The sequence below is a fragment of the Protomyctophum parallelum genome (genome assembly GCF_964188405.1).
Source record: "Protomyctophum parallelum genome assembly, chromosome: 18".
NCBI classification, from domain to species: Eukaryota; Metazoa; Chordata; class Actinopteri; order Myctophiformes; family Myctophidae; genus Protomyctophum; species Protomyctophum parallelum.
The window spans coordinates 37,943,409-37,960,179 of NC_139716.1; the positions used below are offsets into that span (position 1 = coordinate 37,943,409).

Consider the following 16,771-nt stretch of genomic DNA (forward strand, 5'->3'; position numbering starts at 1 on the left):
TACAATTCCCATAATGCTTTGGTGCACTGCTTCTCCTTGTGGATAGGGGGAGGGCTGTGTTACTGAGACAACATGTAGTCCAGGAAGTAAGTGAGCCCAGTGTCCATGACATCATGGAGTCCATGGACACCTTGAAATACTAAAATATCCAAAAACACACATTACCCACATAAAACCCCCAGGAAAGTGTTTCTCGTCTCCCAAACATCATTAAAATAAGATCTAGATTCTTGCAGATCTACATGCTCACAACTTGTTGTTGTGGTCTTATAGAGGGTATATATGCGCGTGACATCATCATCAAACCCGGAAGTTATGCAGGAATGCCAAAAAAAGTCCTATCTGATTGCATTAAACAACGTTAAACTCACTTTCACTTTAAGCGTACCCTCTATACATATCGGTTATCTTCAGCCTGCGACGCGGCACGCAACAAAACATAATCAGGCTTAAGAGCAAACGTAAGAATGGCATGTGGTTGCGCGGTAATCTTAAAGACTTTCATCAGTCATCATCTCACACAATACCATTCCAATCATTTTAAATCCTTACCCCGTTATGGGAAAATTGGTGGACCTCACAGCAGGAACCTGAGGCGCACATCACTGGGGAATATCATTACACATGTTGTTCTCGAGCCATGTCTAAAATGTTTAATGACCTCTTGGTCTGTAAGTACTTGGGCGAACGAACGCATTTAACTGGCAAATTGAAAGCAACAGAAAAATGGGAAAGTTCCTCTTCCCGGATCGCAGCCTGCTGCTTGCTGCTGTTGTTGTTGTTGTGTGTCTGATTCAGGGACGTGCAGAGAGTGTTCGAGAGGCAGGGGCTGCAATCATGTACTGTAAGAAGAAGGCACGTTTGGATGAAAATAGCAGATCTACAAGCTCTCAACTATTTTTGGGGAGCAACCTAGCACTCTTTAGCTAGTGGAGATGCGGTGTGTAACGACATGGATTGGTTGGATGCAATAAAGAAGATTTCCACGTCAATGTACACCAGGTTAAGGGTTTGGATCATGTCTTGTCTGTTCTCAGGAGCATTCAAACAGAGTAATTTGGGTGTTATTGGTCATTGCTGTAATCCTACAGTGAAGGCTCTACGTGCTCCTGGTGAGGGCTTCTCACTGGCAGGAGAGTCTGTAGTCCGAGAGTCTTGTATTGTCACTGTACAATACAAGTGACAACACGTGTGTGTGTGTGTGTGTGTGTGTGTGTGTGTGTGTGTGTGTGTGTGTGTGTGTGTGTGTGTGTGTGTGTGTGTGTGTGTGTGTGTGTGTGTGTGTGTGTGTGTGTGTGTGTGTGTGTGTGTGTGTGTGTGTGTGTGTGTGTGTGTGTGTGTGTGTGTGTGTGTGTGTGTGTGTGTGTGTGTGTGTGTGTGGCTGTACAGCTTGTAAAACAATGGGTACAAGGCTGGGACAACACAGGTACAATATTAACAATGGAAAAAAGACAACCACAAGGTTTGTGCAACATTTCATGGCTCATGGCATTGAAGCTCTAAAATGCGCTGGACTTCAACACAATCCCAACTGGACAGTAGGACAAAGACATTTTAATGAAAAACAGTGGATTAAGAACCTCAACACGGATTTTCCTGGAGGCTTAAACATGCCTAAAATCAGATCTTGAAAACAACAAAACTTAAACTCAGGATTAAACTGGAGAAATCTAAAAATGATTGGATTAGACTTCCTTCGGATACATGGCGAATGCATTTATTCCTTGCCCAAACGCCGTCACTCGGGGCAGGTCGTATCGCACACCTCGCCCATGTGACTTCCCGGGCGGGGCACGGGGCAGTAAAACAAACACGCCCCGAAGGCACTGGGGCTGGCAGTGATACCCCCGATGTCATGGAATTATTGTATTTAACCCGTTCTGACCTGAGATCAGATTCTAAAAAATGTCTTCTACGTCCTGATAGTTTACCATTCTGACCTGAGATCAGATTCTAAAAAATGTCTTCTACGTCGTGACAGTTTACCATTCTGACCTGAGATCAGATTCTAAAAAATGTCTTCTACGTCCTGACAGTTTTCCATTCTGACCTGAGATCAGATTAAAAAAAATGTCTTCTACGTCCTGACAGTTTTCCATTCTGACCTGAGATCAGATTCTAAAAAATGTCTTCTACGTCCTGACAGTTTTCCATTCTGACCTGAAATCAGGTTAAAAAAAATGTCTTCTACATCCTGACAGTTTACCATTCTGACCTGAGATCAGATTCTAAAAAAATTCTTCTACGTCCTGACAGTTTTCCATTCTGACCTGAAATCAGATTCTAAAAAAAAAGCATAACATGATGCTAACACCAAAATGGCTTATTATTGTATTATGTTGCTGTCGGGCAGAAACCTCTCAATCTACATATTTGAACTTTTTGTCTTGTTGTTGTTTTTCCTGCGTGAGCTTGTAGATCTGCTACTTTTGATGCTTTTTGATACACGGGTTTAATGTTTGTCCTTAGTTAAACGCCATTCTGACCTGAGATCAGATTCATACGAGTTTTCCACTGGACACACACTGGTCTGATTAACCCATTCTGACCTGAGATCAGATTCTTCAGTGCGTGCAGGGAGGGGGTTGGGGCTGAGGAAGACATCCGGACACATCCGTCCCCACAGACTATGGCGTCCCTTCCTGAAACATGCCAGTTCTTCCTGCTGTGTGTACCCGGCAGCGATGGAGAAGGTCATTAGACGATTACATGGCTCGGAGCAGTGCAGTGTTCGTGTAGCAACATGGAGGCACATGGGCGTCGCTAGCAGAGCTGTCTGTCTGCCTCTTGTCCTGGAGTGGCATAACGGATGTGACATGCATGGAGGAGAGGACGCCCTACAGACTCTCAGGGTGTCCCTGTTCCCATCATCTCTAAACTAAATAAGTGTAAAGCGTTTAAAGTGAAAATGCTTGACGGGTTGTCCCAATATTCGAAAATAACACGAGACAGACTGTGGTGAAGAATCCCCTCCAGTACCAAGTCCAACTTTTTTTCCTCATATCAGGACACCTTGGAGAGTATTAGCACACTTATACCACGGTCACTTAGCACTTTTACTAGTGTGGAATATTGTTTATTACCGTTTGTTATGGTTACATGAAGCTTAATATCTCACACACCTGACCAGAAATAAGTATTTTCAATGGCTATAATAATGTATTATATTGTCTAAGAAGCCATATAAACATTTTACAGGTGTGCATCTGCTGTCAGCAAGTGAACAGTACAGTTGCCGACAGTAATATGTAGCCAATCTGTAACCAAAAAGGGTTAACAGTTTAACACAAGAGAAAAAATATGGTTTGAGATGAGGTAGAACTGGGAATATGAAAGAAAATGCAGCTGGAGCTGTATTTCTGCAAAAAAAGAAAAAAAAATCATCTGTCCATGCATAAACTGGATGTCATACAATTTACAATTTACAATTTACAATTTAGGCATTTAGCAGACGCTCTTAATCCAGAGCGACTTACATTTAAGCAAGAACAAAAGCATGGGAATACATCACATAAAAGCATTTATCATGAAACATGCGTATTTGCGTAAGCTAAGAAAGTAACAGTGGAATATCTATATAATGAAACTATACATACACTATACATATAAACTATACATATTTACTACTATGCTATACATATGTACTATGGCGTGCTATGACTATAATACAATACAATTATAGTGCTGTCTACATAACATGCTAGAAGTCTGCGTCAACTGCTATCTAAGCCAACTGAAATGCTATCTAAGGGGTTAGGGTAAGTGCTATGGGCCATAGCATAATAGCATAATCTGTGACTCTGAAGCAGGCGTTGCAAAATAATAAAATATAAAATTACTAAAAAGCAGAGTGCGTTAACTGGCTCGCCCCAAGCTAAATCTGCTAGTGTTAATCTCTCAACTAAGCATATGGTTTGTTATACAACACGCACGCACGCACACACGCACGCACGCACACACGCACGCCTGAGATCAAAACATGGACATCACACAGCGATCGGAAATGTTTTTAAGATTTGTCTTTCAGTCCTAGCTGTGCTTCCAAGTGACTAGTATAGAAAAAGTAGAAGACTGGAGCTGACATAATATCTTCCATCACACCCACTTTAAGAGACACAAATGCATTTGTTTCCCTGAACATTGCTTCTGCCCATGATGGATGGCCGGGACTCCTTATTATAGCCGTTTCCAGCATGCATTACAGCTGTGTGTGTGTGTGTGTGTGTGTGTGTGTGTGTGTGTGTGTGTGTGTGTGTGTGTGTGTGTGTGTGTGTGTGTGTGTGTGTGTGTGTGTGTGTGTGTGTGTGTGTGTGTGTGGGGAGGGGGGTATGTAGGAAATTGTCACTGTTTGGGAGGAAAACTTGAAATTCCATATCTTTTACGTACCATTTTCACATTATTTATCCATTTCCTGAGTAGTAATTACAAAAATTAATACCATAGAGGACTGTGGTGTCTCGAGGGACGTGCCTTGGTGGACATCCACATGGATGGGAAATTGGGAGCAGCTAGGGCGTGTCCCCTATACATAAACAATGAAGAGAAATACAGTCAACCTAAGCTGTGCTCACACTGTGGGACCATCTGGGCAGATACCAGCCTCGGACATGACGCAATGCCCCTGCGATCGTCAGGAGGGGCATTTCTAGACCCCAAAAACCTTCCCCATTATCCTGTAGTGTGAGCGAAGCTTTAGTTGGCGGCGGAGATGAGGTTTAGGCACGATGACTGGCAGTCGCAGAGAGTCACCCCCGCTCAGAATGCCTTCAACGCCACGCTCAGAATGCCACGTTACTACAACAAGAATGACACGCGTGTCAAACTGCCAGGTGCAACAAGCACCTGGCAGTTTGTATGTTTCTCTGCACAACCTCCTAGCCTGTAGCTCCAGTTAGCTCATAACATTAGCCGTTTGGATGAAGAAGGCCTACTGGCTATTCTTGCCTCTGCAAACATGAACACATTCACAGTGCCACAAACCCTATATAGCCATTATATTGAAACGAGCCCCTTTACCCCCCAAATACAGTACATAACTAGAAAAAGTGCCCTTCTGGGCACAGTTCTCCACCAGGAGGATAGGAATGTTTAGGAGTAATATAAACATGTTTATTGTTTGTTTGTTCCAATCTTTGCCAATCAGAATGGAATATGGGAAATGGTGCAGATCCGTGTTGATCGCACGCATGCACAATCCACCTGTTGGTGGCGCTTTAACAGGCCAATGTGAAATGGGTGGGCTATATTCCTCAGCCTAGTAGGAAAGTGCGTGAAAGATTTCACGTCAAATTGCACGCTGTGTTCATGATTTGAGGCTTTTTGTTCAAAACAGGCCAATCCTGCAAAATTTGAAAGCCAATGTTAGCCAATTAGGATGGAATATGAAATATCAGACACATCCGTCTTGAGCACATGACTATGGAGATACTGTGTAACGATTTGCGGGATTTTTGGACAAAATCCGGAGGAGTAATATCCAAAAATGTGTTTTACAAAAGTCGGCCTCCTGGTGGCGCTCTAAAAGCCAGATGTGAACTAGAGAGACTGTGTACCAATTTGCGTGATGTTTGGACAAAATCTGTAGGTGTACTGTGCAAAAACTTGTTTTGCACAAAGCGGCCTCCTGGTGGCGCTATAACAGGCCGTTCTGGAAATTTTGGGGCAGAGGTTCATCGTTGGCATCCAGGGAGTGTGTGTGCAAAATTTGGCATCGACCGGGTTAACGGTGCCGGAGATTAGCTGCTCACGGACACACACACGGACGGACACACGGACGGACGGACGGACGGACGGACGGAGTGCAAAACATACTCTCCCCCCATGCCTTCGGCCTGGTGGAGACAATGAGTGAACATACAACCTATTTCCAAGCCATCTATAGATTCATACTGCACTGCAGGGTATCCCCCAGCAGCTGTGAGGAGCCCACCCCAGCATGACGTCTTCATTAATCCGACTGATTCATCGTCCCCGCTGCTGCTCTGTCCATGAGTGTTAAGTAACCATGACCAGTGATGCTCAGCGATTAAGCCTAGCCTATTAAGCCTAGTTATGAGCTTGAATGCAGCTACACACCTGAATACGAGCTTGTAGGTCTGCTATTTTTGAAAAATCGAAGACACTTTTAGAATCTGATGTCAGGTCAGAATGGGTTAATAATGAAACTGTCAGGATGTAATAGACATTTTTAGAATCTGATCTCAGGTCAGAATGGGTTAATGACCTCTTGGTCTGTAAGTACTTGGGCGAACGAACGCATTTAACTGGCAAATTGAAAGCAACAGAAAAATGGGAAAGTTCCTCTTCCCGGATCGCAGCCTGCTGCTGCTGCTGCTGCTGTTGTTGTGTGTCTGATTCAGGGACGTGCAGAGAGTGTTCGAGAGGCAGGGGCTGCAATCATGTACTGTAAGAAGAAGGATGAAAACAGCAACATCTACAAGCTCTCAACTATTTTTGGGGCACAACCTACTGTAGCACTCTTTAGCTAGTGGAGATGTGGTGTGTAACGACATGGATTTCCAAACAAATTTATTCAACGCAAAATGCTGCGTTCAGGTTCAGGAGACTTCGGGGGGGGGGGGGGGGGGGGTGGGGGGGGAAGCAATTCTCCTGAATGCTGCCTTCCTTCCAGCATGTGGCATGCTGAGAGGAGTGTCATTTTTGCATTTCCTGTGCCATTAGTAAATCGTGGTCTGGAAAGGACACTTGTTTTACAGACGGGGTAAAAAAAGGCCAGGGGCTGAAGCCCCCTTTGATGTCTATGTGTGCACGTCCCTGCGTCTGATTCAGGCCATTTGGAATCAACCCGTCGTCGTCATCGCCACCCTCTCGCCGGTGTGTCGTCTTTGCCAGCGATGCTTAACCCATTCTGACCTGAGATCAGATTCATACGAGGTTTCCGCCGGACACACACTGGTCTGATGAACCCATTCTGACCTGAGATCAGATTCTAAAAAATGTCAGTCGTTCTTCGATTTTTCAAAAAATAGCAGACCTACAAGCTCGTATCGCGCCACTCGGTGGCGCGATATGAGCTTGTAGATCTGCTATTTTTCAATAGCTAAAGCACGACATGATGCCAACACCAAAATGGGTGCCCGTTCAGAATGGGTTAAAATTAAAAACGTTGCACAAGCAAACGGAGCCAAGGGGCAGCAGAGCCAGATACACGTCAGACACGTGAAGTCAAATATAAATGCTTAAATCATTTAACCCACTCATACATCATCCTCTTGTGTGTCGACGCAATATCCAGTTAGATTTTCAGGATAATTTGACCAGGAAGGAATGGAAGCTTATAATTCTACCAATATACTGTATTTAGAGTGTAACAATAATCAAGTGCAGGCCATTTGAATTATTTTATATATAGATTTTGGGCAAGTGGCTATGGCTGTTTTTAGCCCAAGGAGTGTATTGTGTGCAAAACTAATGCTTGGAATGGATTCAGAATGTTGAAAACCCCCTAGTTTTATGTTGCATGCAAAAGGAACGTTTGACATTACCTGCCATTGGATGTTAATGGTAGGGTCACAAGAAATCCAATACCGACAGCCGGTCAGCAAGTGGATTCATGAATATATTTATATAGACAATATTTTAGGCCAATAAAACATTAAATATACCAAATTTCGGACTATCTGTGATATGAAATAATCAGTGCTTAGTGGTTTTGTTCGATTTAAAAAAAATAACAAATATATAATAATCCAAGGCTAGCAATGCCAAGTATTGGCACAGCTGGGTTGCTATGTGTGAAAGAGTTGTACTTAGTATTACGTTGATAGTATATGGTGTAGTGAAGCATAGCAGGGAATTAATTTAGCAGACATATCGTACCCCGTGTTGTAACCCTAACATTTGTGCGCATTGCTACTGTATACATTTGTCTATGGAATGTTTTTTTTCCTCCTTCTCCCCCTTCTAACTGTCTTAGAAGGGGGGGGAAAAGGAAACATGTGCTTGTTTCGAAGATGTCTACAGTATAAGTTCTATGGGGAACAACTGCCCTCTCCAGACCACGAATGCAGCGTTTACTATGGTAAAAGAAGTGAGCCTAAGTGACCGTGACTCCGTGGTGCTGAGTTGAGGGGCATTAGCACCGATTCGATTTGTCACGTTTAAAATGGCCACTTCTGCGGCCCCCTTTTCCCACACTGCCGTGTGTTGTTTAGAGCACTGTTGCTTAGCAGCACTTTACCGTCATTTAATTTTTTCTACACTCAAATCTGTAACCTCCCCCCTCCCACAACCCCCTTTTCCCCCCTCAGCACCCCCTGAAGAACATTCAAGTATACCCCCCCCCCCCCCCCCCCCAAAAAAAAGCCCTCATCCAGCTATACTCGCATGAATTCCCTCCTCAAATCTGTCTTGGCACAGGCCCCGGAGGCAGGCAGTTGACCCGGGTCATTACAGGGGTGTTTATGACCCAGGGATAGCAGCTGAGGAGAGCCCCCCCCCCCCCCCCCCCGGCACCCTGAGTTTCCTGCATCCTTGAGAACGAAGTCCTGCTGTGTTGCTAATGGGCCTGGGCCCAGATAACCCCCCCCCCCCCCCATCTTGTGGGTTATACTGCATCATCTGATATGAACTGCCTTCCACTGGGGCTCCTAAACCACCATGCACCACCCGTCCAAACGCAGTGGTGGAAAAGTAACTAAGTACATTATTTACTCAAGTACTTGTTGTATTTGAGTTATTTGTACTTTACTTGAATATTTCCAATACTTTTTTACTTGTACTGTACTCTACTACGTCTCAGAGCCAATTTTTTTACTTTTTACTTCATTACATTTCTTTTAGTTAATAGTTATTTTGGAGAATTAAATTTTTGATTAGAAAACATACATGAACCACTTCAACCCCTATATATATATATATATACATTTCGTCGAACTTGTGAAATGGGACATTCTGCAATATGAGTACTTTTACTTTTAGTAGCCAAAAGGTGGCTGCACACTGGACGTGTTTTTCGGAAAACCGATGGAGAAACGTCGCGAAAAATCCGAAAAAACGCGCAGGGACCTTTACTTTAAATACATTTTGATGCCGATACCTTTTGACCTTTACTCGGGTACATTTTGAACACGGGGACTGCTACTTGTAACAGAGTACATCTGTCCATTTGAGTAGTTTTTCCCCACCACTGTCCAAACGGTCCCATCAGAACCCAATGCCAGGAGGGATCATGGAGGTGCAGTGGAGGGTGGGAACCAAAGACAGCAAAGTGAGGCAAATAAACCGTGGCGAACATAAACACCAGTTTTAGTATGGATTCTCTAAAGGGGGGCCCCTAAAGGGGGGCCCCACAAGGCTCCTCTCTCCAAAATATACAGTACTGATATTGGTTGGAGAGAGAATGCTGGGTAACAGTCTGTCTTAACGGAGCGAGCTAAAGTTGATTTCACAGTCAGTGAAGCGCGATTGGGATCCACTGGAAGCATCATGTTATATAAGGCATTTACAAGAGATTTCCTCTGGTTTTATAGGGAATCGTGTAGAGATTTAGATTTATTTAGATGGGTTTTATAGGGAATCGTGTAGAGATTTAGATTTATTTAGATGGGTTTTATAGGGAATCGTGTAGAGATTTAGATTTATTTAGATGGGTTTTATAGGGAATCGTGTAGAGATTTAGATTTATTTAGATGGGTTTTATAGGGAATCGTGTAGAGATTTAGATTTATTTAGATGGGTTTTATAGGGAATCGTGTAGAGATTTAGATTTATTTAGATGGTTTTATAGGGAATCGTGTAGAGATTTAGATTTATTTAGATGGGTTTTATAGGGAATCGTGTAGAGATTTAGATTCATTTAGATGGTTTTATAGGGAATCGTGTAGAGATTTAGATTTATTTAGATGGGTTTTATAGGGAATCGTGTAGAGATTTAGATTTTTTTAGATGGGTTTTATAGGGAATCGTGTAGAGATTTAGATTTATTTAGATGGGTTTTATAGGGAATCGTGTAGAGATTTAGATTTATTTAGATGGTTTTATAGGGAATCATGTAGAGATTTAAATCTATTTAGATGAGACGGTGAAGAATGACCAGAGAGGACCAATGAAATCAAAAACAGGTCCCAAGCAGGAGAGGACTCGATGACATTGTTATGTAGGGGACATACGGCCAACCCAGATTCTAATGATGGTTAATATAAGGATTCTTGAATATATCTGAATAATAGTTAACCCTGTACAAAAGAAAAGAAGAAAAATAAAATAAAAGCAGATGCATAACAAAAAAAAGAGATTCAAAAGTGTATTTTAATGTGGCATTATACAAATTATATGTCTGTGTAATAACGGCAATGTGGTTATGATAATGAGTATTGACATTGTGTCAACTAAGAGACCAAGAGAATGCATGCCCTGTGCTTGATAACAGGCTTGATAAGCACAAGGCTTATTGATACCGAGTACTCAATAAGCTTGTTATCTGTTTTTTTTTTTTTTTTTCAGGTATCTGGTATCGAGCTCCATCCCTATATGTGCTCTTTTTTCTTCCCCAGGTCGGAGCGCAGGCCAATGATGGCGGGGCGGTGTTCATCCGAGAGTTCACCCTGATTCGCCGTGACCACCTCCCAGAGGAGCCTCTTCCAGACGGCCCGACCAACCAAAAGCCAGAAGACCCGGTGAGTGAAAACATTGTCTACTCGTCTACTCTGTTTAGCGCAGCTGTGAGTTTAACCCATTTAGGATGCATCTTTGTCACCTCATATATTTTTAACCACTTTAAGCGACATTTTCAACTTTAGAAGCTCCGCACACTCAGACTGCGCACAATCAATGTATTTATTTAGCAAGCTTTCGGTCTACTGACCTTCTTCAGTAGAAAGCTTGCTAAATAAATACATTGATTGTGTGCAGATCTGAGTGTGTGGAGCTTCGCTTTATTTTTCCCATGTTCCCTTTGTGGCTCCAGCACCTCTTTCAAGTTTTTTCAGCGGATGAGCGGTGGTTCTTTTTACATGTTTGTCAAACTTTAGATGTCGAAAAATAGCAGATCTACAAGCTTGTTAGAATCTTCTTTAACTCATATCTTCCCTGGAACAACATATTTTCAGATGGGGTTTGGAGGACAAATTATACACATAACTTTGGGAGTCCTTGACATGAAAAGTCTGATACAGAAAACTGTCATGATTTAGTAGACATTTGTAGAACCTGGTCTCAGTTCTCAATGGGTTTTTTACCTGTTGGCAATCAAAAGTAGGAGGACTGTCTGTTCTGTTTTAATGATGACCTTACGATTGTTTTCCTTGTGTGGAAAAACTGATCCTGATGATTTGGATTACTGTATACAGTGTCCCGACCAATACAGATGTAGATCGGCCCTTGTGCTATTTAGGATGAGTGCCAACGTAGCTGGCAAGTCTTGCATGTCGTGGTTGTCAGGCAAAGGGTGTGACAGTGGGTATGTCATTAGCGTGAGCTAGTTGGCACCAGCCTTCATGGATGATTCATTGCTTTGCGACCATGTCACCTCAAGACGTAAGTCTTGTCAGCCCTCCCCCATCAATCAACTGCGTTCAGTGGCATGCACAGACATTTAGAGTGGCAGGTGCTCCAGTGAAAAAAGGGCACCTTGTGCACCGTGTGGAACCGGCCGGTTGCCTTAATAGTGTTAAATAGTTAAATAATATATTAGAAGCTTTTTTTATCAAGAATTCTGGGAGGGGGGGGGGGGTCCCTGGAACTACATATTTTCAGATGGTGTGGTCGGTGGCCAAGTACATATCATTTTGGGGGTCCTTGACCTTGACATGTAATAGTTTGAGAACCACTGATATAGAAACAGTTTGTATTCTCTGAAAACTGTCATGATTTAGAAGACATTTGTAGAATCGAACTTAGGTCTAAATGGGTTAAGTGTAGGACAAGCCGTTCCCCATGCTGAGTGGATGCATCTGTAGCACTGCGATGACATTACTGTAGCTCGCATGCACGCCAAACGGGCGAGGAAACATTTTGCAGCCATGTTACGCCTCGGTAATGAACACAAGTGAATAATGTCGGACTCGGAGGGACTCTGGGAGGGGTTGTTGGTTTACTTGAAGCTGAACATGGCAACTCATGCAGAACCACGCATATTAACTCTCTCTATCTCTCTCTTTCTCCGCACGCACGCACACACACACGCGCGCACACCTCTTTGCATCCCTTTGCTCTTGTTCCGTCAGCATTATTGAAGTCTCATTCGTCTCCCACACAGGTTCACTTAAGCCTAATTTATACTTTGCGCATGTGTTGCATGCCGAAAATAGCTGATCTACAAGTAGATGATGTACTGTAGATCTTCTTCTATTTTCAGTGCTTGACACCGACTCACAACTAAATCAGGCCTTACTTACTTCGTCTTATATAACTGGGGGGCCGCTGTTACTGCGACTCCATGCCTTCATCACAGCACTTAGACATCCATGCAACCGCTCCCAATAACAATTATTATAGCGTTGAATCTGTTCAAGTTTAATTTACTTTAGTGTTTGAGTGGTGCTGTAACATTCACAGCAAACTAGAACTGAAGAAATCAATGTGCTCGTTGCAATTTTCTGTTGTTGCTGACAATTGATTGTATAAATGGAGGGAACTCTATATTCTTAAGTAAGCAGCGGAGACAAAGGAACAAATGAGTACTGAAGACGCCAGCATCCCCTGATGTTTAGCATGTGTTTCGAGGGCAGTGAGAACACAGGCTATGATGATTGCATTTATTTATCTTGCCTAATTGTGCTTCTTTGTGCCGTTTGCGTGTGTGTGTGTGTGTGCATGCGTGTGTGTGTGTGTGTGTGTGTGTGTCTGTGCGTGCATGCGTTTGTATACTTCCCCTCACAAGTGATTGACCACAAGACTGACCCTTCTCTCCTTCCGCTGGCCACAACACGAGTGCTTCCACGCTTGAGCGAATGACCCCTCTTCACCTTACCAATTGAATATTCAACGCCACTCTCACCCCTTTTGAACAGTAATCAAATAAAAGGGAAATTACATTTGACCCGCGGTTTGACCTCGGAAAGGATCAAAGGGTGCTGCTTGAACACTGACAGATTGGTGCAGACCTTTATGCATTTCATGCATTGCCAAATTGCCACAGGTGCAAATAAGATACCTTGGCACCGTACATACTGTACAACATGGAAAGGGGAAACCAAAACGGACATTTTTTGTAACTTGACGCATTGTTGCTTTCCTTTTTTTTTATATATATATTTTTTATCCCACGATTTTGTAACCCATTTTTCACCCCTGTGTCAATCATCTAATGTGATCCTGGGCTCTACACACCCTCCGCCAACCTGGGGAGAGCAACGGACTTAACTCATGCTTCCTTCATGCTTGAGTGTCCAAGTTGCTCCTTTACACCTGACAGGGGGGAGTTTCTCTGGTTGGACGTATAGCGTGTGGAAGGAACACGTTATTCCAACCAGTTCCTTTCCCCTCCATCAGGTGCCCCGGCTGGCCAGGGGGAGGCAGTTTAGAGACCAGGAGTACAGCATGTTTTTGTGAGGGTACCTACCCTAGGGTAAACTCCACACAGAAAGGCCCTTTCGCCAACCCCGCCTTCGGGTATGGGCACTGATGACGCGGAGGAGGAAACACGCCGCCAGCACCCACAGCGCCCCGAGTGGGAATCGAACCCAGGACCTTCTAGCTGTGAGGCGACAGCACTACCAACTGTACCACCGTGCCCGCATTGTTGCTTTCCTGAAGAGGGTTATTCCCAAAGGGGGACGTTCATTAATCTCAACATTGAAATAATGTGATTCCTTTGGCCTAGTAGGCCTACAGTTTGCTCTGCATTAGTCAGCACTCACTATTGTGATCCCATGTAGCTTGTTGCGAACAAGAGAAATCATGTCGCCACCAGTGATATCTTGGGGAATTTCTTTGGGAAACGTCAGCTCACGTAGACCAGGAAGAGTGCAGTGTCAACAATGCATGGAGTGGGCCCAGGCCGTAGCGTAACGGTCTGGGCACCAGACTGGTGATCCAGTCGCGGTGTGCCGCGGGTTCGACTCCCGGACCCGACACGGCCTTTACCGCATGTCATCCCCCCATCTCTCTCCCGTTTCCTGTCAGCCTACTTTCTATCCCTTAAAAAATCAATAAAGGCGTAAGCCGCAAAAAAATATCTTAAAAAAAAAAAAAAACAATGCATGGAGTGTTGCTGTCACATCATCTAGAACAGATGTTAACAAAAAACAATTGCGCAATTGAGTTGTAGCGTTAGACCCCCTCCAGGAGAAACTGAAGGAGCGGCTCCAATAGCAGCTCCAATATCTTTTTATTTTTTATTTTATTTTTATTTTTTGGTACATAATTATCAACTTACTTTTGTAAAAAAGGGTTGGGGAGAAATTCCCCATTAACAAAGAGCACCCAGCGTATATAAGCTGGAAAGTGTTCCCCGCGCGGCAGTATTCATAACCTGAGGATGAGATTGCGCTTTCTGACTCTGAAAGGATCATAATACTTGCACGATTCACGATGTTAAAGTTTAAAGCAAAATGTTATATTGCGTGATGCGTCCAATGCGTTAGTGCCTGCATCATTCTCAATGGATGGAGTGCTTATTCAGGTTACTGTATATAGCGTAGATTAATCTTGACAATGTAACATATGGAAAATATTGTCAATTGTATAGTCTTTAGTTGTTGTTCATACTAAAAATCCACCTCAAGGCCGTGCATCATTGCTGCTATCCACAGTATATATGAGTGCCAAACCAACCCACACAGATCTCCATAGAAAGACCCCACAGGCTCCCAGGAGCCACATTCCTGATTGTTATCACCACTTAGCAAGTTTAGCCCCTCTTGGTCTCGTATCGCCGTTCTGTGTTACATCTTTGTTCAGTATTAAGGCTACTTCAGAGCCAAGCCAAACAGAGCTTAATTAGCAAGGCAGCCCAGGAGGTGGTTTTCAGCCTCCAAAAGTGCTTTCACTCTCAAGTGGTTTATCCTCTGTTAGTATATGCCTGCGGGGGTGGGGGTAATACAACTGACCTCCCTTCCAGCACCTTGTAGCACCAGTCCCCCAAGATAGTATAAGAGGAATTGTTCGCTCCCAAAATGAAAATGTTTTTGCTGGCTAACTTGCCAAGGAGGGTTGTTTTGTAATGGCAGAGGGAGCTGGTATACTGTATCTGGTGAGATTTGAGAATCATTCTGCTTTGAGTTGTGATATTGAGTGTTGCCAAGCGCATAGGAGTCCAACAACAGTGTGTCAGCGGACATAATAAACAAACCCTGACACATAATAAAGCTGTGTTAGGGTGAATGTTTTGTATTTTGCCATATGACATAATTGTAAACATCATTATTATGACCGCGCTGTTGCCAGTCTCCTCTTTTTTTTATGCCTGACACAATGAGTGTTATTGTGCAGTGCCTCAGCACTGTTCAAGCACTTCTTTACTGTATATCAGAGAACATGCAAATAGTTAATGGGGAACTACACTGAAACGTGACGTGAGAGAACACTTCCCAGTGCGTTCTGTGCACCGAGAGGTTGCTATGTCTCTGCGCTCGAAAAATCCCCTCCAGCCTACGCAAAATCTGACGTTTTGACGAATTTTTGCATATAGACCGCTAGTGGAGATCTTCCAGCTAGCGCAGGCTCTTGGTACACAATGTACATACTGCTCCTCGCAATAGAACGATATAGGATTTATGTTAGATATCGTGTTTCTCCATTGTTTCTGTTGAAATGTTATTTCGGCGTGGGATGGTTTTCAGATTTAACGTCTACGGGGCTTATTGTGATGTAAACCAAATTAGCAGACAGCTAGTCTGTCACTGTTTTATCACCGTTTGTGGTCAATGGGGGGGAAACCTGAGAGTGGACCACACAAGGGCTTCTGTTCCCCGAGGGAGACGTTACAGGTGGCAGCTAGACTTCTGTCGGCTCTCACTACCGTCCTCGGGCATCAGCGGAAAGAGAAAGAGAGACATTAACCCATTTCGGGCGGGAACCCCTTTTGGTGTTTTTAAGCATACTTTAGATATTGAAAAATAGCAGATCTACAAGCTCGTAGCGCGGCACTCGCTTGTAGGTCTGCTATTTTTGAAAAACGGTGAATATGTGCCGCAAATCTTTGAATATATATTCTTCTGGGGGAGGTCACTGGAACAACATATTTTCAGATGGGGGTCGGCGGCCAATTACATAATAATCTTGGGGGTCCTTGATATGAAAATGTTTGAGAACGACTGACATATAGAAACATAGTTTTTTTTCAGAAAACTTAGACTTAAACTTTATTTAGACATTTTGTAGAATCCTTCCGGTCAAAATAGGTTAAAGGAGAGGGGAAAGAAAGGACGACGGATCGGAGCGACAGAATGAGAGCGAGAGAAAACTCAAACTTCAGAAGAACATTGTGAGATCGGAGAAACTGAGAGTCGGGGAGTCGGAGGGGGGGGGGGGGGGGGTGTCTATATTATCGAGAGGGAGGGGTGGGGGGCTCGGATAAAGCGACATGAGGGGAGATAGAAGGAGAGGGAGAGATGCATGGCGCCACGACGCACACCACACGGTTTTCTCCTCAGCCTCCGCTACCGTCTAGACAGCAAATAGGATCATCCTGTCATCAGACGTCCTTTAAAGTGGGTTACTGAAAGGTGATCCTTCATTTAGCGTGCGTGCGTGCGTGCGTGCGTGCGTGCGTGCGTGCGTGCGTGCGTGCGTGCGTGCGTGCGTGTGAGCAAGCGAGTGTGCGTGCGTGCGCTGTAGTGCGTGCGTGCACTGCAGTGCGTTTAACTTG

General features: G+C 43.9%; 1 protein-coding gene across 1 annotated transcript in view; it reads left to right on the forward strand.

Annotated features, from left to right (window-relative positions):
* Positions 1 to 16,771, forward strand: part of LOC310876130 (ADAMTS-like protein 1) — a 177,302-nt gene that overhangs the window by 62,319 nt on the left and 98,212 nt on the right. The window contains exon 2 of the mRNA XM_083789575.1: positions 10,515 to 10,637. Coding sequence (XP_083645701.1) covers positions 10,515 to 10,637 — 123 coding nt within the window. The remainder of the gene's footprint in view (positions 1 to 10,514; positions 10,638 to 16,771) is intronic.